At 40.9% G+C, this 27,334-nt stretch overlaps 1 protein-coding gene across 1 annotated transcript in view; it reads left to right on the top strand.

The window, feature by feature from the left end:
• wtip (WT1 interacting protein) overlaps positions 1-19,725 on the top strand; it is a 39,154-nt gene extending 19,429 nt beyond the window's left edge. The window contains exons 3-8 of the mRNA XM_074666621.1: positions 7,206-7,273; positions 8,967-9,029; positions 10,992-11,122; positions 11,366-11,417; positions 13,656-13,724; positions 16,649-19,725. Coding sequence (XP_074522722.1) covers positions 7,206-7,273; positions 8,967-9,029; positions 10,992-11,122; positions 11,366-11,417; positions 13,656-13,724; positions 16,649-16,801 — 536 coding nt within the window. The 3' untranslated portion in view covers positions 16,802-19,725. The remainder of the gene's footprint in view (positions 1-7,205; positions 7,274-8,966; positions 9,030-10,991; positions 11,123-11,365; positions 11,418-13,655; positions 13,725-16,648) is intronic.
• Positions 19,726-27,334: the final 7,609 nt, after the last annotated feature.

Genomic DNA, 27,334 nt, shown 5'->3' with positions numbered 1-27,334 from the left:
GTGAGAAACTCATGTTGTGCATCTTTACTGTGAACTCCGTGTTCCCTGAGAGGCTGACACAGACGAGCAGCTGTAACACATCTCTTTGTGATGGTCTGTAAGACACACTAGATTTAAATCTGAGGAAAGACTATCGAGTGATGGAGAGTGAGAGAGTGTGTGTGTGTGTGTGTGTGTGTGTGTGTGTGTGTGTGTGTGTGTGTGTGTGTGTGTGTGTGTGTGTGTGTGTGTGTGTGTGTGTGTGTGTGTGTATGTGTTTAAAAATAGAATCATAGTGTTACTGATTGGAGTAGAGAGCTGCATTTTTAATGGTGGATTATAGGCCTGCTTCTCTGTCTGCTACAGCTGAGTTATCACATAATGCTAAAAAAAAACGTGTTCAGACTGCAGGCCTGCACAGGCTCACCATGGTGCAGTATAAAAACTCGCTTTTGAAGCATCTTTGTAAACAAATCCCCACACATATCTGTCCTTCAAGCCCAGCCAGAGCTCAGGTCTCTCTATAAGACACGGAGGACAGAGAGTCTTCATCTGATACACCCCACCAGGCAGAGAAAACACACCCTCTCATTATCTGGTTAGCTGTCAGAGAAAACATGACAAAGTTTTTTATCAAATAACAGGAAACTAAGTGTTTTTTTTCCTTACTGTTAGCAGTGATACGAAAGGACAAGATTTAAAACAGTTGGAGAGGCCGTGGCCTGAGAGGAAAGAAACCTGCCCCACAATGAGCTCTTTTTTTTAGATATATCTTCATCTGACTCTAAATGAATTTTGCTGCACAGATAAAATGGGCAGAACTTGTGGGTTTTCAGCTGCAGCCAGCGCCCACTATTATCCATTCCTTCAGTCCGTCAGGCAGGGCCTAACACGTCAGAATTAAGCATGTGTTGTACCCTGTGTTCAGCCAAGAGCATTCAGCGGTCTGCCTGCTTCTGTTGAGCTTTATTTGAGGAAGTGATTCAAGTTATTATCCTGAGATTTCTAAATAACATGTCGTGTCATGAGTTTTGCCAAAAACAGTCACAAAATGTTGACACACAGGCGCACCATATGAGTAGAAGGAAGTCAATGTACTCCTACACTGAACACTACTGTCAAGTAGGAACTTAATTTGATTGAGGCATCTGTTGAACATTTGGTCATATACAGTGTTGGGAATGGCAGCGTTACTAACGCTGTTACTTTTTAGAGTAATGGGTAATCTAATTAATTAATATTTCAAGCATATTTCTGTACTTGGTTAGTTAAAGCGCAGCACTCATACAGCACGCATCCTGTTGTGTAGTTTAACTGTGCTGGGTGTATAGAAGGGGTATTGTGGGTATTGTAAAGAGGGGTGATTGTTGTCACCTTCAGGTATCTCTGAGATAACTTCATATTATTTACATCCAGAGCATGTGAGCAGAAAGGAGCATGAGCAAGAAGAGCAGAGTGGGTGAATTTTAAAAAGAGCGCATAGTGGGATTTTCTCAGATGGGAAGGTGTTACTGTTACTGTTACTGCTAAATCACAAGTCTGAAGTATACCCACACCCAGCCCAGAATGAGAATCAGAACATACTTTTTGAAGTGGAGCATGGAGCAAGTGTGGTTGAGCGCTGAGTGGTGTTAGGTGGAGCGATGTGGTGAGATTTTGAGCAGGGACCAACGGAGGCGGACACCTTTAGTAGCAAGGAACAAAATTCTCAACACTCTACTCCACTCTTACATCTCCAAAAAATCTGTACTTTTCCCTTTCACTGCTGTCTTACAAAACCCTTAATTCAATCCCTGTCTGAAATGCTTTATTGCTCAACAGACCCTCTTTCCTCTGATTGGCCAGCCATCTTAAGGACTGTCAGGGGCGGAGCTATGAACAATGATCTAAGACCATCGCTGCAAAGTGGCACGAACCAGTCAGAGTTATAGACTGTATAAAACATGGACGAAGCATCTGTGACGTCACCTGTCTGTTCCTGAAACCATCAAATGAAGCCAATCCGCAGCCGCAGCCACATTCGCTATTACACCAGCTGTGAGTTTTTCTTTGAGCAGCTACAGGGTGCTCTTCAGTCATGTGACCTGAGCTGTGCCTTTGGTTGGACAATCGAACAATCCTAATAACTTCTAAACCGCAGAGATAGAAAGAAATTCACTCACCTTACAGTGAGTGCCGATAGTGAAATCAGTGTTTTAGACCCAAGCCATTTTTTGAACCAGGCTGTAATATGCTTTTTAATGCACTAAAAGTATGTTTTTATGGCTGGGTGTGTAAGTGACTTCCAGTCTTTCTGCAGCCAGCCTCAAGTGGATTCTCGATGGACAGTGACTTTTAGCACTTCCGCATAGGCTTCATTTTTACTGACCGGATGTTGCCCCTTGGTCAGAGCTCATTATGCGATGACCTCATCATTTCAATTCTTGCCTTGTTCCTTTGTACCCATGTTTAAAACAGGAGAAAGCAGAATACCCCGTCTTTAAGCAGTGGTTACCTGTTATCATTACTGTGTTTGCCTGACAGAGATAAAGCTGGAGGGGCAGAACAAGCTGCATGCCCTTATCAATTAAGTGTGCATCACTTTATCTGTTTATAAATCAGGTGCCAAGTCCTGTGCAGGGTCATTACTCATATATAAATCTGCCACAAAGTCTTGACCCGTGTAGTAAACAGTTGTGTGTTGTGTCCTGTGTGCGTTCATGTGTAGACTGTGTGTTAGTCCATCCTTGCAAAACTCCAGCATGACAGCAGAGGATCAGAAGAAAGAGAAGCTAAAGCTACTCCAAGGGATGTAAAACCTCAGCATGTGCCATATAAATGTTTGACTTTTTGGTGCAAATTGATCACCGAACAGAAATCTGCTCTCTTTAGTCACATGTCAGGTCCTAATCTCAGTTCCTGTGTTATTCTATTCTTTGATTTACGGTCTTAAAAACTGATTTCTTAACTAGGTGTTATTTATAATGATAAAAAAACATGTCTCTGAACTGATATGATCCGTCAATGTTGCACACCTCAAAAACAAGAACCATACCACAACAACCGTCTCCTGTTGTATACACCCACTTAAAACCAGAGATGTTTTCAAGTGCTAATGGTTTGTTTTAAGTCTGTCCAGCTCCTCCAAAGGGAAGACAATACTCATGTGGCTGATGTTACCAGAGCTAGCACTACTGACTAACAGCCCTCAGTCAACCAAACACACACATCCCTGCCAGGAACACCATCATAAGAGAAATCAGGTGTCAAATGTTTTTGAACCAGGTGAACTCATCAAACATGTACCTTACAATCAGATTAAGGACAAAAGAATTATTCATTATGTAGACTGAGATCTGAGACAAAGTACTTAGTCTTTAACTGTTTGAAGAGCTTAGAAGCTGTTGTTTTATTTTTTTTAGCCAGGAGAAAGACTAAATGTTCTTCATGATCCAAAATCTCAAAGACAAAACACTTCATAAGAACATCCACTCTTCATTTCTTCCAGTTCATCCGATTTGGAAACCCTCATAGAATAAACATCCACAGCGCCTGTTTATTCTTAGAAAGCAAATGGATGTAACACACCTGCTGCACTTAGGGCAAATTTTAGCCTCATAATACCTTTTCCTTGGTGACAAATCAGTCCTCTTTCACTAGACCAGCACTCATTGCCATGGCAACACCATCATTCAGAGTGAGTACATTAGCAGAATGAGCTCTAATTCCTAAATAACAGAAATTACAGTCAGGCAGTGCAGAGGAGTCCAAAGGTCAAAACCACGAAGCCTGAGCTGTAACGCAGTGACTGTCGGGCTGGGGGGGAATCAATCATCACTCACTTGTTGTTATTGTTGTTGTTTTAGGGTAATGTTAGAGGACATTAAAGGTTAAACCATGTTTGTTTTGTTTTTACCAGGTTCAGCAGCTGTTCAAAGGGAATCAGTGGGTTTATTTCCAGCTTGTTCAGGCTCATATTTTAAAGCTGTCATAACAAATATTTAAATCAAAGTAACGTTATTTTCTGTGTAAGCTAATTCTGACAGCTTTATATAAATTAGTTAAAAACATCCGCTGAATTTGAAACCTATCAGACAGGAACGCATAAACGGGGCTTCTGTGGTGCTCTGAGGAGGTTCGGGCTCTCTGTCTGGGGACAAAAGGCCAGAGGAGAGACGAAGAGAGGCAGGCACAGCCCTCTCCCTCCTCTCCTCCCCCTCTCCTCACCTCTCCTCCCCTCTCCTCTCCTCTCCTGGGTGAGGGGAGCGGGCAGCAGAGGGAGCGGGTGTTGGAGAGGTGTGGGGGGTTGAATGGGACCAGCTAGTGACCTCAGGCAGAAAGAATGTCCCCGTTTGCTCAGTCGGCCCGCTCCCCTAGCAGCGCTCCACACAGTCATCAACGCTGAGGCCTTTGTGTTCACCTTCCAGACCCCAAACTCCAGAGCAGAGGCCACAGACGAGCACACAGCAACACCTCGCAGCCCCCGCTGCTGCTCTGTTCTCTATAATCTCACTGTTCCTGCAAGTTTAGCTTCTCCAAAGTCCCAGTTTGGAAGGCCATGTCTCTTAAGAGTTCTTCTTCCATCCTGCCTTTCTCCTTCACTCCACACTACCAAAATGCTAATTGCTCCTCTGTCTCAAAGTCTTAAAAGTCTCACCTATTGTGTGGACAGCATTCCGCGGCTGCTCCAGCCATTTATGTGGGTGTTAATGTATTGCTATCTCCAAGCCTTGTGACACCGTGTTTGCGTGTGAAATACAGCGATTGCATAAATTTCAGAGTTAAAAAGGAAGGGGGGTTGGATTTCCCATGCTGGGACACCCATAAAATCAATGGTGGCTCAGGACGACAATTAAATCTAACTAATCCAGCAGATTTATGAGATCCGTGTGCGTCCTCTGCCAGGCTCGGGTGAAGTCATCGCGCTGCCAGAGAGACACCGCTGCTGTTAAATGAATTTGAATGGGCGAGCTGTAAGGAGTGCATGGCAGGGGGCTGCAGAAGCCAGCCTGCAGCAGAATTTCTTTTTAGATTGGATTCAGACTTGGATTCTGATGAATGAAGACTCACCCTGAGGAATTCAGGCGCTCACTCAGAGCTGGGAGCTCAGTTTTCTGAACCTTGGCCTGGGGCGGTGCAGGCATGGCCCTGTTGATGTGTTCAAAAGGTGCAAAACTGCAACTTTTAATTTTTTCATGGTGTTTAGTGCAAAAAGTGTCAAAAACATAAACATCGGTTTAAGATTCATTTTCGTTTTTTTCTGTCCATCTACAAGCAAAGGAAATCTCTAAACTGTGTTGAAACTACTACTTGTATTACTCTTATTGAGCCTAATCAAACTGTCTCCTCTCATTGTTTTTATCAATTACCGATGAAGCACTGCGGGTGTTAAAATGTGTGTCAGACTCAGAGACATCCTCCCTCCTCCTGTCTGCTATTGTTGGTCTGTCTGTGATCGCTGCACAATGGCAGGAAAGGACAGAGAAGTGATTCTGGGGGGAGGTTTGGGGAAAAGAAGCAGCCTGCTGTATTGATTGTTTATGGGTTTTCTGTTAGGATCAATGGTTGAAGTAATGAAACACAGGCACACTCAGGATGTTGCCTACATTTAGCAAACCATCTGCTCTGTCCTGATCCTCTGGTTTGATCCATAAGTAGAAAGATTTTGGAAGAAAATACCGTTTTGTTATTATTTAACAATCAAGACCACTGTAAAGTGTTTGAATTTAATCATCTTTCCTTCATTTAAATTCTTTTTGATCAGACAGAACATATCTAAACTAGATTATTTCTTTGATGTAGCTGTGCTTCTTGGTAATAAATCTTATACCATTGGAAAGCCTGTTTAATTCCCTTTGAGTGGTGTCACATTTATAAGGAAAGTGCATTTGTGGGATGAGCAGCAGAGCTGAGTATGTTGGTTTTACCCATGAAAAATTTGCCAAATCCTTTCTGACAACTCCAAACAGCTGATTCTGCTGTTTTTATTGATGAAAATGCACATTTGTGATGTTTAAGGATGCGTTTGGTTTTCTCCTGTAACCCACTGGTGTATAAACTTAGAAGAAAAAGTTTTGTGATGTGCCGTAATGTACATAGCCAAGCTATTTTATGAGAGACTGTTGATGAATAGTGTTTTGCGGGTAAGCTTATAAATCACTAAAACAGGATAAGTTATTTTTTTCTTAAATGTTTAGATGACAACCTGCTGGAATCTCTTTTAGTAATTTGCACTGTTATACTGCCCCAAAGCTTGTCAGTGACTAAAGTTCAGGTGTCTAAAAATATATGGCTGCCAATATAAAAAAATATAAGTTTGTAATTTTTTTTTCTCATGAAGCATTAACCTCACTGTGATTGTTATCACTGCTCTCCATTGTTGGCTGGTAATCCTTCTGGTGTTAGCACTAAAGTGTCAGAGCTTTTTACTGGTTTCAGTATCTCAATTTTTACCAAATACAGCCTTAAAAACGAAAAACTTGTGATTGGAAATCACTGCTAGCAGCACAGCTTTCCCCATTAAAGACAATAGTTGCTTTTTGCAATCATGACTAATTATTGTTTTGTAGATTGTTTTGCAGAAGATGAGACTGGTTGATTTTGATGGGGTACAGCCATAAACTGTATAACATAAGAGCATAGTGTCTGTGATGTCACCCATTTATATTTGACACAAAGTTATAAAGCCTGTCAGCGACAGTCAGCTTCAGGGAGCTGCCTGTCTTTCAAGTCTGCCATACCCTTTAATGGGCAATAGTTGTGAGTTTTATAATTCTGAAAATAGCGAGTTTTGAAACAGTGTGTGCTCTTGTCCCGAGCCGTTTTTTAAACAAGGATGTAAATGTGTTTATTTTTTGTAAAAAACATCCTTTTTGGCTTGGAGTGCACATAGTTTTCAATGAGCTGCAGTTTTTTAGTACTTCCACACAGGCTTCATGTTTTCAAAATGGAGGTTTGCGCTTAAGTGAAACACAGTATCTGATCTGAGTGTTGAATGACGTTTTCTTAGACACTGCTTTTTCCACTATATCCCAAAAGGGAATAAAAAAAAGTTCAGGTTTGCTGCACAGTTTGAACAACATGACAACTGCCTAAAATGTGCTTTCTGTGTCATTAGGGTTCATCATATGAAAGTTAGAGAGCTATGCATGAGGGACGCTCACATGCCCCCAGACATTTCCTCTACTGTAGCTTAAAGATGATCTCTTCATCAGTATGACGACCCCGTTTGTCTTCTACCTTTTCAGGGCGGAGGCTGCGAGGGAAAGCTTTCTACAACGTCAACGGGAAGGTCTACTGTGAGGAGGACTTTCTGGTAAGATATTGATTTTGTTGTGTCACGGAGAGATCAAGGGTTGTGTAACAGAGGAGCAGGTGGAGCAGAGAGCAGAGGATTAAGAGCTGCATTCTGCAACCCTCCAGAGGAAACAGACAGCGCAGCTACAATTAGGCGTTTAGCACCACCCCTCCAATTCACACTCATTTCCCCTTGAATCTCCCCGAGGAGCTCAATTACCCCACGAGCTGCTTCCAAACACTTATAATTAAGAGTGGGAGGAGGACAGCTGTGGCTCTCAGGCTTCTGGTCCATCTGCTTCAGGTTACCCAGGCAGAAGAAGCCACTGATCACACGAGGCCTTCACCATCTTTTGGAAATACTGTAACAAGAAGTCGACTACATTCTGCAACATTTCTAGTCAGACTCGTGTTTCTCTACTATTGAGACAAAATGTGATAAAGTTTGCCCAAGCACAGAGGAAGGAGTTACTAAAGCTTCCTGGAACATCCTCATGACACATGCTTTCAGTACTTCCTGTTTACCAGCTACTTCCTCCTTTAAGGGATTGAGTTGATCTGTTGGGAAATACTGCGGTTCCTCTTTTACATCCATACAGTCACAACTTCTCAGTTATTATAATTAGTTCGTTATGCTTGGTGGACTTCTAAATTGTCCGTTACAGAGCAGTCTGCCTTGTTTACACTTGTACTGCTAGATGTTGCGCTCCTGCACCTTGCACAAACAAACAGCACTCCTTTGCATGTTTGTTGACAGTTTGTTTTGGTTACTTTTCCCTGACAGTCACAGTACAACTGTTATGAAGCCGTTTCTCACATGTAAACCTAATCGGCATTAAACTTGACTGTAATTCTGATGAACGGATGCTGTACGTCAGGTCACAGGATGAGACTAATCTCCCGGATCAATCGTGCAGCGAAGATTTGACCAGTCTGGCTTGTCACCCCGGGCTGTTTTCGAGTAGGGGGTTTGTGTTGGCAGATGGTAGATCTGGAGGGGTGATGTCAGGGGAGGGGGCAGCTTGCTCCTGACTGACCTCCCACCTTCACCTGGTAGTCCTGCCCCCCCCCACCCTGTGTCATCAGGTCGTGACCCTGAGGGGGCTGCAGGCTGCAGATGGTCACCTTCATTATCTGCCTGTGCTCTTTGTTCAGGGGAAAGGAGCTGTGGATGTGACGCTGACACACTTCACACCCAGTTAGTCTAATGGAGGTGGTCACTTGCCAACAAGCACATGGCAGAAGTGAATGGCTTCAAAGTATAAACAAGCTGAAGAGCCTGGCACGAAAACATCTGAAAGCTTTCAGAGCTTAATGGAGCCGTTTAAGTTCCTGAGTCCTGTCCCTGATCAAGAAGAGCCTGAAGTCGTCTTTTGGATTTCTCTTCAAATAATCCAACACGCTCCAGTTGCCTCCTAAATTACTCTTTAAATGACGTGGTCTTGGATGAACGAGAACTTTCACAGATGAGTTAATCTCCAAAACAGAGACTTAACATTATCATTAGGTTGAGCAGCACAGGTCTCCACAGCCTCATGAAGCTGTCAGCTGAGAGACAAAAGAAGGTCTTTAATGTATCAGAGCGCAGCAGTGCCCTCTATAGATGAGCCACGGTCTAAAACAGAATCATGCATCAGCTGAACAGTGAAACATGTCGCATTAACTCCAGCTCAATCTGAGAATAATGATCTGATGTGTTGTGTTGTCCACAGTACTCTGGTTTCCAGCAGACGGCTGAGAAGTGCTTTGTGTGCGGTCACCTCATCATGGAGATGGTAAGAGCTTCATTAAACGGAGCACATCACGAATCTGTGGGTTTAAAAGGAGGACACTGTGTGTTTGGTTTTTAAAGTTGGCCTGAAGTTATGGTGCTGAAGTTTTCTTAGCTCCAGTCTGATATGGGAATGTCTAATACTGTTGCTCCTTAATCTCTGGCTCAAATCTTATTCTCTGGAGTTATTCAGAAAAACTTCTGTATTGTATTAAGATCCAGTCATTACAGCTGCTGTGGTGAGTATTGGGTTGGCTATAAAACTGTCATATTTCAACATAAAAGACTCTTTTTGATTTAGTCAATGAATTAGTCAGAGCTGTGGAAACTGTGGCTGAGGCTTCATAGCTTCACTTTTGTTCAGTCTGTGTAATCCGTAATGTTAGATTTCAGTGTCAACATCAAACTATAGCATGAAAACAAGGGGTGCACCAATCACAATTTTCTGGCCGATCACCGATCTCTAAGGAGTCTGACCTGCCGATATCGATTTTTACTTTTTATTTTCTATAACTGACAGCATATTCCTTCACTGTTCCAATCTTATTTCAATGAAAATCATTCAACAACACCTGTGAAACAATAAAATCTTTATGTTTTAACTTTAACAACCAGTAAAGTGTCCTGAGTTTTAGGTCTCAGAGCAAAAAGCAACAATGGCCAGCTGTCAGACATTCCCAGAGGTATATAAGATCAGTTTCATATGTAAGGATGGGAAATCACCGATCACCAATCCCTGATCCCCGATCCCCCAAAATTAAGGAAACCAGCACTGATCAATCGGTGCATGTCTAATAAAAACTATTATTGTGTACCTAGGTACGAAAGGCCTTTATTAAAATTTATTTATATTCCACATTTGGGCTTCAGGATAATTCACAATGCAATAAAGTTAACAAAAACATTGAAAGATGGCATTTTGAATCAGTTAAAGTAACTCATTAAAGCTCAAGTAAAGGCTGACATTTTTTCGGGATTCCTGCAGGACACAATATTCCCGTGGGATTCCCACAGAATGGGATTCAACTCTACTATTAATCATGGGATTGGGACGGTACAGGATAATAAATTAACAGGAGCAGACAGGAGAGGGAACCAGTCAGGAAGATAAAATAGAATATGTGACATGTGCTGCCATTTTGTAGTTTATTTTCAAAAGGCCTATACTCTAATGCAAGGGAAAAGAACTACACTTCCCAGAAGCCAACAGTTATCTAAAGAAGAATTGGGAGAAAATCAAATCAAATGCATTGTATTGCCTAAAATTAAAAAAAAAAAAAAAAAGGGAGCGGTACAGGAGTGGGAGTCATTTTACCAGGAGTAGGAGGGGACAGGAATTTTTTCTTTTACTCTGGCACGGGATTGGGACAGGACAGGTTTTTTCCTGCAGGAGTGGGATGGGACAGGGGTGAAAATCCAATTCCGTGTCACTCTCTAACCTTAAGCAAAACAAATTGAACGACAAAAGCAGAGGATTAATATACAGTAAAAAAAGTACATTACATGCTAATAATTTTTAGCACGGATTAATGGAAGAATAGATATTAAAATGTGATTGTAGGAATAATCTTGTTGAAAAGCAGCTATAAAAAGGTGAGTTTTGACCTGGATTTTTAAAAGCCGACTGGATGCTTTCTGTGAGTTTTTCCAGATGTTTGGAGAATAAAAAACAGGATTCTCTTAATCAAAATAATACCACACAACATAGCGTTTCAATAAACCAGTGTGATGCAGCAGAGTTGTAACAGCACATCCACCTTACTCAGTTTATGTTTTCAATCTGTACTGTGGACTGAAAAACCCTTCACACAGCTGCTCATTGTATATTTCTGCATGAACTATGTGGCCTTACTCAAAAGACTTACTCTTACCAAACGTATATGTGTTATGTTCTTCTCTCTGTGTGCGTCTGTTTCTTCTGTGTGTGTCTGTATCTTTTTCTGTGTGTGTGTGTGTGGGTGTCCAGATCCTCCAGGCGCTCGGCAAGTCCTACCATCCTGGCTGTTTCCGCTGTGTGGTGTGTAAAGAAGGTCTAGATGGAGTGCCTTTCACAGTGGATGTGGAGAACAACATCTACTGTGTCAAAGATTACCACACGTAAGGAGGAAATCGCTCTGCTCTGATAAACACCAGCGCTGAGAGGTTGATTCATGCCTCAGTCATGCCTCAGTAATTGGAAAAACTCATTGTTGATCACAAATCCTGTGTGTGCTAGTTACTCTCATCCAGCTGCTTTTAACACTTTTTGAAAAAGTGTTTGGGTGATATTCAGCTTTGAATATGTGTGAAAAAGCAGTTGTCAGATTCAGTCTGATTCATTTGTTGTCTCTTCTTTAACAGGGTTTTTGCTCCCAAGTGTGCCTCCTGCAACCAGCCTATCCTCCCAGCCCAGGTTAGTAGAACATCATCTGTAAATTTTCTCATGTTTGTAAGAAATATGTTCAGACCAAAATCTACTCCTCCTTAAAGTATTACGACTCAGGAGCAAGCAAAACAACCAATGCTGCTATGTGTAAAAATCTGCACACCCTGCTCCCTTTGGATGCAGCTTAGCCAACTCCGGCTGAGCTGCATCCAACAGTATCCAGGCAAAAGTAGGCAGTAAGCAGGTACTGGAGGAGCAGGTTGTGGAAAAAGGTGAGGCTGGCAGGTGATACTGGCGTCAGTGGACGGATGAGGTCCACATTATTGAACATCTTACTTCAGTGCTGCTGTGTTACACTTATTGCTTTAGGGCTCTCTCTGGAAATAATGGACATCATTATATAACAAATTACAAGATCTCCATCACGCAACGACAGGATAATCAAAGTGTTGTTCACCATCCATTATCCGTGCTTCAAAAGAACAAATGAACTATTTCGTGCTCTGTTAAATGGATTACCACAGATTAATTTATTTTTCTGCGCTGCTGTCAGGACAGACTCTTTGCTTATGTATCTGTTTTGTGCACTCCAGAAGGTAACGTCCACGTAAATCCTTCATAAAAATCATTGTGTATTAAAGAGGGGGTATTTTGCTTTCCCATATTTTAAACATGATAGAAGTGAACAGTGCTAGATGCTCATACCAAAGCTGTGCAGATTTTTAAGCTCTACATATGTTTTAGAAATCCCTGAATCCGACCATGAACTGATCTAAACACTCCATTCTGAAAATAGCACGATATCTTCATGAGACTTTCTGAAATGATGAGGCCTTTGCATAATCATCTCCTAACTGCTTAATGGCACATTGGAGATGTGGCCCTCAAGCACCAAGGTCTGCCCAATGCTCTATCTCTGCTAGGCCTGAAGATAGCTGGCCAATCAGACGTGGAGCCCTAAAGAGACAGCAGCTTTCCACACACACTGGCTGAAATATGAGTTTTCTAAAACACTGGAGTGGGAAATTTACTGATTCATTTGAGCTTTGAATTATAATTACTTATAATTACAGGGGTACCAGTGAGACAGAGTCAAGACTGAAAACAACCCACAAACCCTCATCCTTTAAAAAGCAGATTATAAAGGTTTAACAATAAATATCAGATGTCTTGTGAAGGTGTGTTGCGTTTATTATGAGGCCTTTAAGCAAATCTCTCTCTGTGTCACTGAACATGCCCTGCTGCACACAAGGACTCATATCCCCACTAGTCAGACTTTTTTCAAGAAGACAAAAAAGAAAAGCAGTAATTTGAATAGAAGAATCCACATTTAAATATCTATATGTCTAATTTCCTGTATAGAATATTTGAATATAAAACCAGGGTGTCCGTGCATCCTTGAAAAGTCTTAAAAAGTCTTGAATTCATGTATCTAAAATAAAGGCCTTAAAATGTTTTATATTCATTAAAAATGTCATACGCTGGAATTAAATATATTACTCAGGGGTCTTACATTTTTTGAGACTAATTAATGTTATCGACATCTATCAAGTTATTTTTTTCTGTGTAGGCTGCAGACTGAACTAACTTTTTTTATACTTTAACTTGTTCAGAGTTTTATATGGAACAGCTGTAGCTTCTGTTACTCTATGTAGCAATAAAATTCACAAGACTGTAGGTCAGATTTGTTAAAATAGACACAAGCCCATATCTGTCAGTCCAGATCTTAAGCTTTGAAAAAGAAAAACGTGTTAGTTTTATTCCCAAAATAAAAAAAAAAAACCTTTTTTGTTTTCTTTCTGAAGGAATACAATTTTTTTTTTTTGCTTTATTCCTGTGATATAAAGTATCTGCATGCTAGCTAGCCAGTCCAGGGATATGGGTATGTGCAGATTTATTCAGGGTTGGCTGGATGATGTCTATTTGGATTGTAATACAGCAGAATACCCCGACCATCGTGTGTGTCTACAGCGTTTTCGGCCTTAAATTTCATTCAAGGTGGCATTAAAGAGTCTTAAATTTGACTTGCTGAAACTTGCAGATACCCCGGTAAAACTTACAGAGACATCTGTAAAAGAAACACATCTTTCTCTTACTTTTTCTCTAAATTTTTCCACATGAAATGTAGGTTAAGACTGGTCTGTGTGAGTGCGTGCTGCTTTAGGACGTGGGTCAGGTGTAGGGAGTCCTGCTGTTTGTCAGAGGATCAATTAAAAAACACGGACTGATTTTAATGCGACTGTCTTTCTTTCTTTGCTCCAACAGGGCTCTGAGGAAACTATCCGGGTTGTCTCCATGGACAAGGACTACCATGTGGATTGTTACCACTGTGAGGTGAGGCTTTTAAATAATGTCCACACACACACACACATGTGTACACACAGAAATGATCTAAGAAAGCGGGGTATCAGTACGAGCAGTACTGATACCCCTGTATCTATGCAACCAAGCATAGATTTTGTTCTGAGCGCATGATTGAAATTTCAGCCTGTTTTTAACTGCACAGAAACCCCACAAACAAATCTCACAGAGTTGAGCTGCCTGATTGTGCACACACACACACACACACACACGTGCACATCCACTCAGACACTGAACTTGAAAAACCTCTAAAATCGTAGGACGAGACTAGACTGTTTGTAGCAATGAGTGTGAATCACCTCTACGGTCTTTTGTGGAATGAATGAGACGCACACACAGAAAACACACTCACAGAAAACACACTCACACACATACCAAGCTGTGGTTACAGCTCAGCATTGTGACTCATTGACAGAAGCACATTCCTGCACCGAGCTCTGAACTCAGCTGGGGACTTGTTGCTTAAACCAGACTTGTGTAATCTTCGTCATCCCGCCGCTCGGCTCCATCAGATGTTTGCAGCTGAAGTGTGAGAGAAAGGTTCAGTAAAACAAATGAACGACTCATGGCTGCCTGCTGTGATTCAGCCATGGTTTCCCCTCAGCGTTTGAAGCTGAATTAAAATATGTTTGTTTTCAGGTTTTCTGAATGGTCAGTAGGCCTCCACACAGAAATACATCCAATCATTATGTAAGAGAAGGGTAATCATTAGCAGAGGTGTACACAGAGGAAGGGTGAAGTCCAACGCTGAATCATCCTGGAAACGGTAAATTATTACAAATTGAAGAAAGAATCAGTTTTCTAGTATCGCTCCCACACGAGTTGGCCCCCAGGTTGTTTTTGTTTAAATCTTATTTACATATCCAGCAACTCAGAGCAGATGATTTACAGATGCACTAATTCAAAAAACAGGACCTTTCAGCTACTTAAGCTCTGAATCATGGTGTACGGTTAGTTGTTAAGGGATGGTCAGTTTATGCAATCGTCCAGTATCTTCAGGGTCTGCTGGGGGGTCCCATTGCTGTCTGAAGTGCACATATTTATTCCCCAGGTTCAAGGTTTACTTCAGCAGCTGTTTCCAATTCAACCTATTTACTCATGTCCACAATTATTCCTTAATTCATGATGTTTGGAGTCGACAGTTTTTCTAGATTTTTGAGTCAGGTCTCTGGTTGTCACTTCTTATAGGATGTGTGGTTTAAGTCTCCCTTCTAGATATATGCCTGATCTTCATCCACACTTTACAATAAGATTATCAGCACCAAAATAGGTTATTTCTCAATGCTATTCCACAGCTTCCCAATCACCCAGAACAGGACTGCCAAACAGCACTAGTCTCTATGACAACTCCATATCGACCAAGAGAGTTTAGCAGTGAGAAGATAGATCTGTGTTTCTCTCTGCTGAAAACAATTTCTTTGATTAATTTTGTAGTAATTTTGGACACTGGAGCTGGACTGTCTGATAGAGAAAGGACAGAAGAGCAGAAGAAAGATAAACAGGAGAGTGATACAGCCCGAGCTAAAGGCTAACACACGGGCTAAACTGTTTGTGATAATGTTCACTCCAACCCACAGTCTGCAGTTATTCTGCAGTGGTCTGTTCAAACTTTAGAGTCTATCAATAAAATGAAGAGTGAGGTTACGTTAGTTCTGATCGGTGGGGTTGGAGTTGGTAGATAAGCACTGGTGGGACATAACGAGAGTTCACTAGCTTTAACCAGGTGTCACTAATATCTCAGGGCTGTGAGTAGCACTAAATAAAGTTGGTTACTAAAATACACTTCAAACTAAGTCTACAAAGTTTGCTTTTTGTCACATTTCAAACCTTAGTGCAACATGAACATTAATAAAAATGTTACCTCTTCATGTTGTATCTGGTAAAGAGTTGTCTTGAACATAGAGAAGTTGTGTTGAAAAGAAGATCTGCTATCCATTCATTTGCTTCTAAACAAACGCACGCCCTGGTAAAAGTCACATCTTCATGACAATTGTTGCAAGTGTTCATGGGAATGCAGTCATTATCCAGGAAAACACTAGCTATTCCAGACAGCCTTCACAGCACTGTTGATTATTCATGGTTGTTCTGTGATAACATTTGAAAAATTAGCCATCTGACCGAGTGAAATCAATGGATGTTGAAATTGCAGTTGTTTAGTATGGTTTTCTATTTTAGGCTTATGCGGTGCATCAACAGCTACACATTTTTAATGGAAACTATGCACTAGTTCACCGCATTTTGAACTGTCTCTTTACATATTTGGAAGTCCTTCTGGACAAGTAAGCCTCCTGGATGGACTCTGCAGAGAAAACACAATTCAGCCCCTGGTTTCACAGCTCTGCCCACAGACTCAGCAGCATCTATAACACAAGGTCCATCCAAGCATCAGAATGACTGTGACCACCGGCCACTATGTTTATGTATCAGTCCATCCTACCGCTCACTGAACACTGATTCACCTACAAAACCAAACAACTCACTCACACTGATAATGGTGTCTGATACATTTTCCTCACAGTATATCATAGAGTGCAGCTGAGGCCAGTTTGTTAGACAGAGCTTTAGTCAGTGACAGCAGAGCTAACAGTGGCATATAGACTGGACATGGTGTACAACAGCTGACCTTGATTTGTCAAAAGGTATCAAACGATTTTATAACATCTGTTTTATTTAATTGAAGTAACACTGAATGCTAATCCACAGTTTCACTGAGGGTTTGTTTTCACACCAGGTCTTTGTACACACTGAACAAACTGGATGGAGATGGGTTATATGTTTCTCCATTTCCTGTCATTTAGTCAGGCTGAAATGATCTGATAACACACTGTGGAGTGATAATTTATAGAAATTTAGCTGTTTCATTCTGCTCCTCTAACTCTTTGCTGTTGATCTTTCAGGACTGTGGCCTCCAGCTGAACGATGAAGAGGGACATCGCTGTTATCCACTGGAGGGTCACCTGCTCTGCCACAGCTGTCACATCTACCGGCTCCAGCCGCAGGTCCCCACCCACATGCCCCCCAGCTACCCACTTCATGTCACAGAGCTGTGAGGAGGGAGGCGGAGGGTGGGCATCGACTGAGCCCCGCCTCCCAGGTGATCCCAAGACACCAGCAACAGGAGGGAAAAGGCCAGAGAAGCCTCCGTGCTGAGCTGAACTAGCAGCCACGGACTAACACTCAATGTGCAGCTCCCACCACAGGCCCTGCTGTCTCATGACAGGGCTGGGAAAAAAGGGTTTCCCCTCCTCCTCCATCTGTGGTCCTTTCCTCCCCCTTCCCTTGGGGTGCCTAACCCTGAAAGCCAACACGCCGGCTCACCCAGAGGCCCCTGGTGACGTCACACTGCCTGACCCCTGCATATTCATCAAAGAGAGAGGGCTCTGTCTGAGGAGAGACTCGGACTCATCTCTCTACTTGCTCCTCTCTGTCTTACATTCCTGAGCTCTGACTGAAGCAAACCAACCATCTGAGATCACTACTGATGTGGACGGCAGGAAGGCCAGGGAGCGAGCCGCTGCGTTCCAGTGCTGGCTGGACTGGATGCACCCCAGGGTGGGCATGCTTTGCCTCCAGAACGGGCCCTCTTTTTGTGCAGCTTCTGATACTGAAATGGAGTCCTGTTAAAGGCTATGCAAAGGACCCCCAGCACCACGACCCAGGGCTGTGAGAGAAACTATTAACTGCAACACCCCGACATAACAGATGCACCGTAGCAGCACGAGCCCAGAGGACCGACTGACATTCCACTTAGACGTCTTAGATGAGACCTCGAGAGATTCACAAGCAGTGTCTTAATAATGATTATATTATGACAGAAAAGAAAAATTTAGATGCACATAGATTGTCTTTTATATATGAATATATATTTTGCAGATGTTTTCCACATAAGATCATAGATGTAGATTTTTGTTTTGTGCTCGCAATAGATGCAGAGGTGGAACATGCTGTCTGTCACAGTCTGAAGCTTCTGATCGTTTTAGGTCTGTTGTATCATTTCTCCTCCAGGACCAAGAGCCTCCTCATGTCTGTCTGTGGGCTGCAGATCCACAGACTGTGTAGGAGCAGACCTGGATCAAAAAGCATTTGCCTTCAATTATTTCATTCCATTTTTAGTTCCTAAGGTTTAACGCGCCAGTCAAGGTTTTGGCCGTACATGTGTTCTCCTTTTTGAATCCATATCCCTTCTGTGCAGGCTGGAGACAGCTTTAACACACACATCAGACGTGTCTGCTCACCCTAAATGCACTGTCTTTGGTGCACAGCAGAGCCTCTATGTAACGCCTCAATATTTTAAACGGCTCTGGTTCATAAGTGCATTGACAAACCTGCTCTTAATTTTTCAGAGTTGCACAGTCTGAGCCTCTGTCAGGGAGAGTTTGCCATGTTGTCTCGCAGACTTCAAAGATTAAGATTTAAGCTTAATCTGAAAATCTGAGAGTTTAGCTAGCGACAAATTGGTCTGTAAATACTGAGATTGAGGCTCTCTGGTGGAGCACAAGAAGACCTGCATCTATCACTGAAGTCAAATGTCAGCTTATGTTAAGGAAAATGCGCACTGTTGCAAAAAAAATGACCCAAACTGAATAAATATTGAGTGTTGCAGTTAAAAAAAACTACACATTCAACTGGAGAAACCCTGTTTGAAAGGATTTAGATAACTGGATCAAAACATGCAGCTGACTGATCTCCCCCTTTGAAAAGGAGCCTGAAGTCAGTATTTCTGCTTTTTCTACCATCTGAATGTTACAGCTAACCCGCCTGGTGCTCTAAGAGGAATCAAACAAAATGAAGGATTATTTTCAAATACTTTTGCCCCAGGTCTGTTCAGGATTGTTTCCATATGTGTTTTTCCAGACACTGTTTTTTTTTCTTTGTCATACGAGCACTGAGAGCACAGTGTGTCTCCACAGTGTGAACCTCCACTTGTCCACATGCCTTAAAACACATCAGGTGTGTTTGTATTTGTCTCGCTCTGGTTTATCATCCAGTCTGTTCATTCATGTTGTGAGGACGCCCTCAAAAACCCGGAGCTGCTGGTCCCACCCGAGTCTGTGAGGGGGCGTCTCTTCATGTTCCCCCTGTGTGTCTGTGTGTAAGTGTGTATTTTCAGTATGCAAAGCAGTGACTTAACACAACTGAAACACTTGAAACTGTGAGGTGGTGCTGGAAAAACTTGTCTAAACCCCCCTCTTTGCTTGAGTTGGTTCATTCCCTGTGTGTGAAGAGCTGTGAGACTTGGTTCAAAATAAGTAAGGGAACTTTTTCATTCGAGACAAAAATCCACTTTTTTTTGCAAGGAACAGAAATCCTAGCTGCTGCACACTTATGCAGAAACTTTCACAGCCCTATTTCTAAAAAAAGCAAGCTGTGTACATGTCTTGAATGTGTATGTGTGTGTGTGTGTGTGTTTGTCTGTTTGGTGGTGTGTACTAGTGGCAGGGCCATGGCACATACACTTCACTGTGTTTGCAGGGCAGTGCAGCATCCAGCATAACAACTCAACTCTCTTTATTTTAATGGTTATGATTCCTGCAGTTTGTTTATCAGACTCTTTTTTTTCAAGATGTTTGTGTGAACTTGTTTTTTTGGTAAATATTACTTAATGTATCATCATTCCCTGACTGTAGCAAACTTTACCCGTCTGGTATTCAAAAGACAAAATAAGCGCTGATGCTGTATGCAAACACTGGTCCAGCTCTTATTCATCTTGTTGTATTACTGTACACACACAGGTCTGAGTTAATACTACTGAATGTGTCAACAGAGGCTGAAGACAGGGCTCAACACAGGCAGAGGATCCCTCTATTTGAATGTAATAATAAATGTGTCCTGGTTGTAAATTTGTGAAAAGATAAAAAACGAGGACTAAAAATGAATATATGAAACATTCCCTTTGTCATTTGATAACCTCCACCCAGCTCAGAGGTTCTGCTCAAATGTTGCATGCCATACTTGAAAAACAAGGCATTTTTTTTTAACAAAATCAACCCCGAGGAAACTAAGATCCCATCTTAAGATGTCTTAATACACATTTGTTTAAAGTACTACTTCAGTGTCTATTGCATAGCACACAGATAGTTACCCTGTACATAAAGAGGCTAGTTTTTTATTTTATTTTATTTTTCTGTCAAATATCACTCGGAAAGGGAAGATTTCTTCTCCTGCTGGTAGTTCCAACAAGCACATCTCGACACCTGTCACACATCTTTTGTATCGCTAAGTGTTTTGATTACCTAGATGGTTCATAAAAAAGGAAACTAGATCTATTTATCTAAACATGAAAAAAAGTCTAAAGTTATTTAATGTATTAAAAATCGGGACGTATCATTTAACTGTAGATGACACAATCTGCTTTTTCAATAAAGTGGTTTTGTAGCTAACTGCAACAAAGAGTCTATCTCTTCTCTTGTCTTTCTTTCTGGAGGATTATTTATTCATTCACAAATTAAGTTGGGATACTCTGAATTGTCTTAAAAAGGGGATTTTGATGGTTGGGAAATGGGAAATTATTTAAAGGATATGTTTGATTACAAAGTAGCACAAAGACAACTAATCAAATGCTTAAACTGAGATGTTTTTTTACATGCTGCTTTTGAATTCGTTGATAACAACTAGTTACAGAAATCTTGTGCCAAAAGCATGTTTACTGTTTAGATCCATCTCCTCTTTTTAACTGTTCCATAAATGTCTGAAAACCAAGAGACCAGTGTCTGGAAGTATGAGAATGTACCTTTCTGCCAGATATAGGTTTACAGTTGATCAGTTGGTTTGAGGTCTCCCATGCGTATCTGGTTTGAAGATTCGCCAGATGTGACAAGTCAGGGCTGTAGGCAGATCTGTTTAGCACCCTGACTCTGCTGCCATACAGCCATTCAGTTGCATTTATCTAAATTTTGCAGAATTTTGTTTGGAATTCATTTACCATCATGAATGCTGGCTTGTAGAGTGTGAGTGTCTGTCAAAGGTACTTGAGAAAGTTGTCAGAGCAGGTTGTAAGGTAGAGACTAATCAACTTTTACATCCTGAACAGTTCAGCTTTAGACCAAAACGCTCAACAGAAACTGAAAATACTTGTTTTAATGAGAATATAAAACAATCTCTTGATGGTGGAAATGTTGGTGGGACAGTGTTTCTTGACCTAAGAAGGCGTTTGATACTGTCTACCACAACATTCTCCAGAGCAAGCTGCCATCTTTCACTTTCTCTAACAACACGGTTGATTGGTTCAAGCCCTATCTTCTCAACAGAGTACGGTGTGTAAAGCTTGACAAACATAATCTTTTTTAAGAACACAATGGGGATTCCCCAAGGGTCAATTCTTGACCTTTTTGCTTTCTTAGGCTTTTTTAGGCTTTTAATAAATGATGTGCCCAAAACGTGTCCAGCTTTATGCTGACGATGCAGTCATCTATGTTTCTGCCAATTCACCTTCCAAGGCAGCAGAAATTTTGATTGACCTCATGCATGAAGTCCAACGGTGGTTTGAACTTAATCATCTTGCTTTGAATCTAAATAAAACTGTGTCAGTGTGTTTCTCTAGAAGGAAACAGTGTTTGCTTGATGGTTTTTTTTGATAAGATAAAAAAATATCTGAATTCAAATTATTGGGGCTTAGTTTAGATCCAGAGCTCAGGTTTGACAAACGTGAAGAAAATCATCAAATCAGTAAGGACCAATCTAAATTGTTTTAAATTATTTAGACAGTATATACTGACTCAAGCAGCTCAGATATTAATGCACTCCATGATCTTTTCTCCTATTCTATGACAGTTTGGGCTTAAGGTTCATCTCCAACCATTACAAATCTTTCATTCTTGTACAATGGAGCTCTAAGAATAATGGACAAAAAACCCATCCATTGGCATCACTGCCACATTCTGAAAAAATATATTATCTACTGAGCTTTAAGAGCTTCATTCACCTCTCTTTCCTCAAATATGTTTTTAATTGTGTCAATAATCTGGCCCCTGAACCCCTTTCCAGATTTGTTCAAAGGCAGCAGCAGCAGTAGCAGTAGCAGTAGCAGTAGCGGAATAACAAGAAGCACAGTGAATGGAAACTGTATCGTTGAAAAAATGTAGATCAACATTTGGACAGTCAGCCTTCTATGTTAAAAGGGGAAAACACTGAAATTCATCACCAACTGAAATAAAACTTAACACAGATTTTAAATCCTTCACTGTTAAGGTCAAGTTTTGGCTGAAAGAAAAACATTAAAACTAACCATTCTTAGTCTGCCATGTTTTCAATTTCCAGTTTGAACCGGGAATTTGTTGTTTTTGAGGGTTGATGTTGTTTTTATTTTACAGTTATCCTGTAATTTTTTGCCATTAAATGCACATTTTATGTTCTTGTTACTTCAAGGCCCAGCTATGGGGACAAGAGTTGGAAATTAGCACTCACAATAAATTCTGTGTAGCACATCAGATTCATGCTTTGTTGTGAACTCTATTAAACTGCATCGTCCCAGTCGGATAAATAAATTCAAATTCAAATAAGACGACCCAAATGGACCTTTGGTTCTTGCCTACACTGCCAAAATTACCAAAAGTGGATAAAATGGCTCCAATATTGCTGTGCTAGATTTGATCAATGTTAAACTTAAATTTATCAGACCACAGGACCGTTTTCTACTTTGACTCAGTCCATATAAAACTGGAGCCTATGTCAGCTGTCTTAAGTACATGGCTGAGAACACCCTAGGTGGGTTGTGAGCCCGTCTCACAACCTACATTACTTACCTGTTGTTATTTAATAGGGGTGGGAGAAAAAAACTGAAAATCCATATATTGTGATTTTATCTTTGACAGGATCAAAAATCGGAATTCTTTGTCAAAAATTAGGCTTTTTTTTTTTTTTTAAATTCTTTATTTTAGTCTTTGTTTATTAACTGGATTAAAAAAAGTTACCACTTTTCTCCAGCAGGGGGTGAAATGTTTCTCTCTGACTCACGTGATGTGCATTTCATGGGAAAATGGCTCCTCGGTATAGTCTGTAGACATTATCATCATCATTTAACATTAACTTTTCACATGGTCTGGTGTTACAAACCAAAAATTGCAAAAATTGTATATATCAAAGAATTGCCATTTAAATTGAATCGGCATCCTAAAAATTGTAATAGAATTGAATCACAAGAATAGCATATCGTCCCAGACCTATTAAGTAACCTCTTTAGAGATTTTATCACTTAAGGGATGCCTATGCTCAGGCTTTATATTTTAACATTGTAATTTTTAGTTTTTTACATATTTCTGCAGACTCAAATTCTAGAAAGACAGCTAGCATTAAAAGTTGTTTTTTTCTATTTTAGTTTTTTCTCTGCATTATTAATGTTTTTTCCTTATATATTTTGTAGTCTTAACATATTGTTACAACCTCCCAATCCAATCTCCCAGAATTCCCTTGGTGTGGCCAGAATTCTGGTGGTTATTTAAACCATGCTTCTGCAGTTTCACTGTTAACAAACAGTCTCACTTCATGTGAGTCAGGTTCAGTCTGTTGCACTTAATGACCGCTGACAGTCTCAGAGGCTCCATAACAACCAGATTATAAAACCATCAAAGTAAATGTTCATTAAAAACTGCAATTTCAACTTAAGATACCCAATGGGAACAACAGAGGAAAGCATCATTATCTTATTAGCAATAAGTTCACAGCTGTGTGATGCGAGCACACAGCTGTGAGCTGTGATTACAGACAGGCATGCAGCCTGTTTGGATGTCATGTGATGGACTCTCCCTCCTGGGACACAGCCCCGTGATCTGATGGTGAAGTTAAATTCAAACATGATACAGAAGATACACATCAGCCTGTGGGAGCAGCTACAGATGAGTCAGTTCCCCTGATAGTGGCTTGCTCAGTAAACTGCCCCAGCACATAAACAATTCCCGAAATACCACAAAGGCATGATGAAGTGATAGTGAGAGGGGGGTGTTTGAGGAATTTCCTGACTTGAAGCTCCCATGAGGAGTTTTAACTGGTTATGAAGAGAGTAAAATTAACCCGGGTGCTACTTTTTGAGCTACAAGATTATTTTATAAAGTTATTTCTAATCCCTGGAAGATGTTTGTCATTACTCTAATCAATCCAGCAGATAGACCAGAAGTTCCTTTTGTCATATTTTTGTGGGTGTGATGTAACCTTGACCCTCACTTCGTCTCTGGGGATACAGAATCTGATGCGACAGAATTCATGAGGCTGAGGAGCATCAATAGATAAAAATCAGAAAATTATTTGAGACAAACGACACAGTGGTTTATTTGTCTCCTTTTACAATGGATGATGGGTTCTGAACTGCTAAGTTTTATTACCTGAGTTAAGGTTTTTGGCAGCTTAGAGGAGTGAGGGGACTGCTCCTCCACCGGTGTTGCTGAGTTGAATAAAACCTGAGCGTTAGAGAAGGTAGTTGATGGGATGAATTGTTCTCTATAACAGAACATCAGAGTGCAGTCTTTCTCCTAAACTTTGAACTTAGAACATCTCAACTCTGAATCCTCACTCTTGAATGCTCACTCTTCTAAATCAGTTGAATCCTTTATTGCAGGGGTGCCCAAATTATTTTCAGTGACGGGCCAAAAATGAATCAGGGTGGAGGGTTGTGGGCCAAAACTAAACATTCACGTTGCAGTGCATTGTACTAGCTATGCCTGTAGCATAATTGTACAAAATAAAGACTCATACAAGTAATGTTGAAATTGAAAACCCTTTTGTTCACTGTATTTCACAGCATGAAGTTACTGAACATTCATATGGCACAAATACTAGGCCTGTGTCTTCAGAGACATATAGCGCGATATAACCTAAACAACACGGGACACAGCACACTCCTATGAGTGCATCTTCCGTCCTTTTAAAATAAGGAGTAGTAATAAAACTGGGAACCTGCTTTAGACTTTTTTTTCCAATAAATGACTACTTTATCAACATTAATTTACAATGATTTAAAATATATGTAATAAAAATTCAAACATGGGCAGTGGGCCAAAAAAATTGCTTATGGGCCAACTTTGGCCCACGGGCCCCAAATTGTAACATCACTAAACTCAAGTCCTCGACTAAGTGTGCTGTTGGTCTTTTTTTATGCTTGTAAAGCTTGAGGTAGACTTAATTTCTGTCCTGTGAGTTTTGGTTGATGGATCTGACAGTTACCTGTTCTCTATGTGGCACATAAGCTCCTGACGTAATAACTGAAGGAACATTCTGACTAATTCTGGGTCCATGTTGGAGTGTGAGGTTATGTTAGCGCCGCTTGGTGAGGTTAGAGTTGGTGGATGAGCAGTGGCAGGACATTATCAGGATTCACTGATGTTACACATTAGGGAAAAGTTACAGACTCGACTCTCAGCACCGGGCTGTGAGTAGCTCTGAATACTGCCAGGTACTCAACTACACCACAAACGGAGTTAACAAAGTTTGCTTGTTGTCAAATTTTGACCAGTAGCTGTAGATAACTACTAGGGATGGAATGATTCATAAAAACTATGGTTCAGTTCTTATCATGGTTTTATGGTCTTGATTTTTGGCTTGGTACGATTTACATTGCTGTTGTTTTTAACACCCCAGATTACTATATACCCTAATAATCCACTATTAACAGATTATTTTTAATCAATTACCTCATGTATAGTCATGATAAACCTGAACGAATGAAGCTGTTTCCCATTTCAAACATCATTAAAGCTGAGTGAAACACCACTAGTTTCAGCATGCCAACTCCTCAGTAAGGAAAGTCACGATTGGCTGTCTCAGAAGCCACTAAAAGCCACTAAATGACGCTGCTGTCTTTGCATAACAATCCATTTGCATGTAATTGTCATGGACTCCGTAAGAGAGAGAAATAAGGTGGGAGAGACAGAAAGCAGGTAAAACACAACATCATGAATATGTTTAGACCTACAAATTAACTTTCTTCTGTTTATTCTTGTTTTTTTATATGTCTAAATATCAACCCTCCTCCTTTATCTGGGCTGGGGACCGGCAGAAGTGGCCATAAGAGACACACACTTGGTTGATTCATTTGAACGCAGTTGTCTGCTCTGAAGCAGTGGGATGAGACTGCTGTGGGTGAGGACGACTGTCTGGCTGTGTTTTGGGCAGGGAAGGGACTCACACACTGACCATTGAGGAGATCAAAACACGCTTTAACCTTAGATTCTCCAAACTGCAGAAAAGTCGCAAGAACTATCGTCTTTAAAAAAAGACGAGAGACAGAAATGATTATAAAAAAGAAAATATGATGTAAATATGAAGAGTCAGTAATTTGAGAGCAGGTCATGATCAGTTGTTGTCGCTTGCAAAAATACAACCAGATGAGACATCACTAATGTGCAGTAATTACCTCCACTAAGGAGATTGTGTTTTTGGGAGATTTGTTTGTCTATGAACAATGTAGTTAAAAAAGTAACAAACAGATCTTGATGAAATTTTCAGGAAATGTTCAAAATGGGAAAAGGAAGAAGTGAGTAAATGTTGGGGGTGATCTGGATCACCGTCTGGATCCAGGATTTTTTAAAAAGAATTCTTTATCATTGTGATGTAGGGCCGCTTTCACCATATGTGTATATAACTCCACCTATACATGGTCGGATTGCTTTGCAAAACAATACAAGACAAGGTCACCATTATTTGTGACAGATGTAAAAGTACAATCCAGGTCTTGGCATTATTCTGGATACTAAGATCTGGAATATGAAATATGTACTGGGTCATCATAATTTTCAACACCAGGTAACAAATTATCGTACAAACCTGCAACTAACACCAAATTGTAGCAGACAGTCTGCTGAGAGGGAGTATAACATTAAAGAAGGACTTAGGTGTTGCGTGACAATCACATTATGCTTGGCAGAGGTCTGCGCTCTCTGAGTGCTTTTCTATTTCAAATAAAAATAAAATAAATTGCCAGAGGGGGAAAAACAAAAACACGTCTTAGCAAGACTCATGTCTTCACAACAGTGGTCTCAAGTGTTAATGGAAAACAGTCTTTATTCCCGGAAACGCTAGCTTTTCCAGATTGTCCTCACAGCCTCTTTAAATGCCAAACTTAAAAGTTAAATTCAGAAAATACCTCATCCTAACCAGAAAAAAGCTAGGCTAATGATACATGCCTGAATCCCCTGATGCATTAGCTGCTAGCTTTCTCTTTTGTACATTTGCTTCTGTGTAAGTGGTTTAATGTGAGACTTTTCCTGCAAACACCCGCCTGCTGCATGTTTCAATGATGCTGCTGAGAGACAGTAAAACAACAGCAGCAAAGCTGTGGGATGTCAAAGCAGACCAATTAACTGAGAGGTGCTAAAAGGCTGTTTGGATAGCTGCTTTGTTGACCATTGTGTGAAGTTTGGTTTAAATATTAGAATATGAAAGATACAGGAACATGCTTCAGACAGTGGAGCTGTCATCTCTACAGATCCTGCAGTGGTGAGTGGGTGAGTCTCAGCAGAAGTCCCATTTTTACTGCTCACCAAACTTACTGCTGCTCAATCCCAGTGGATATTAATAAGTCAAGTCCCCCTCCCTAAGCAGTTAGGGAGATTCTAGTGGAGAAACTTTCAAACAAAAGGAAACAATGAGAAATGGGT

This window comes from Halichoeres trimaculatus, unplaced genomic scaffold (genome assembly GCF_033239565.1).
Source record: "Halichoeres trimaculatus isolate MK-OKI-2021-1 unplaced genomic scaffold, fHalTri1.1 fHalTri1_scaffold_3, whole genome shotgun sequence".
NCBI lineage: Eukaryota > Metazoa > Chordata > Actinopteri > Labriformes > Labridae > Halichoeres > Halichoeres trimaculatus.
Note: the sequence above shows the minus strand (reverse complement) of the source record. Positions and strands in the feature narration are given on the sequence as shown.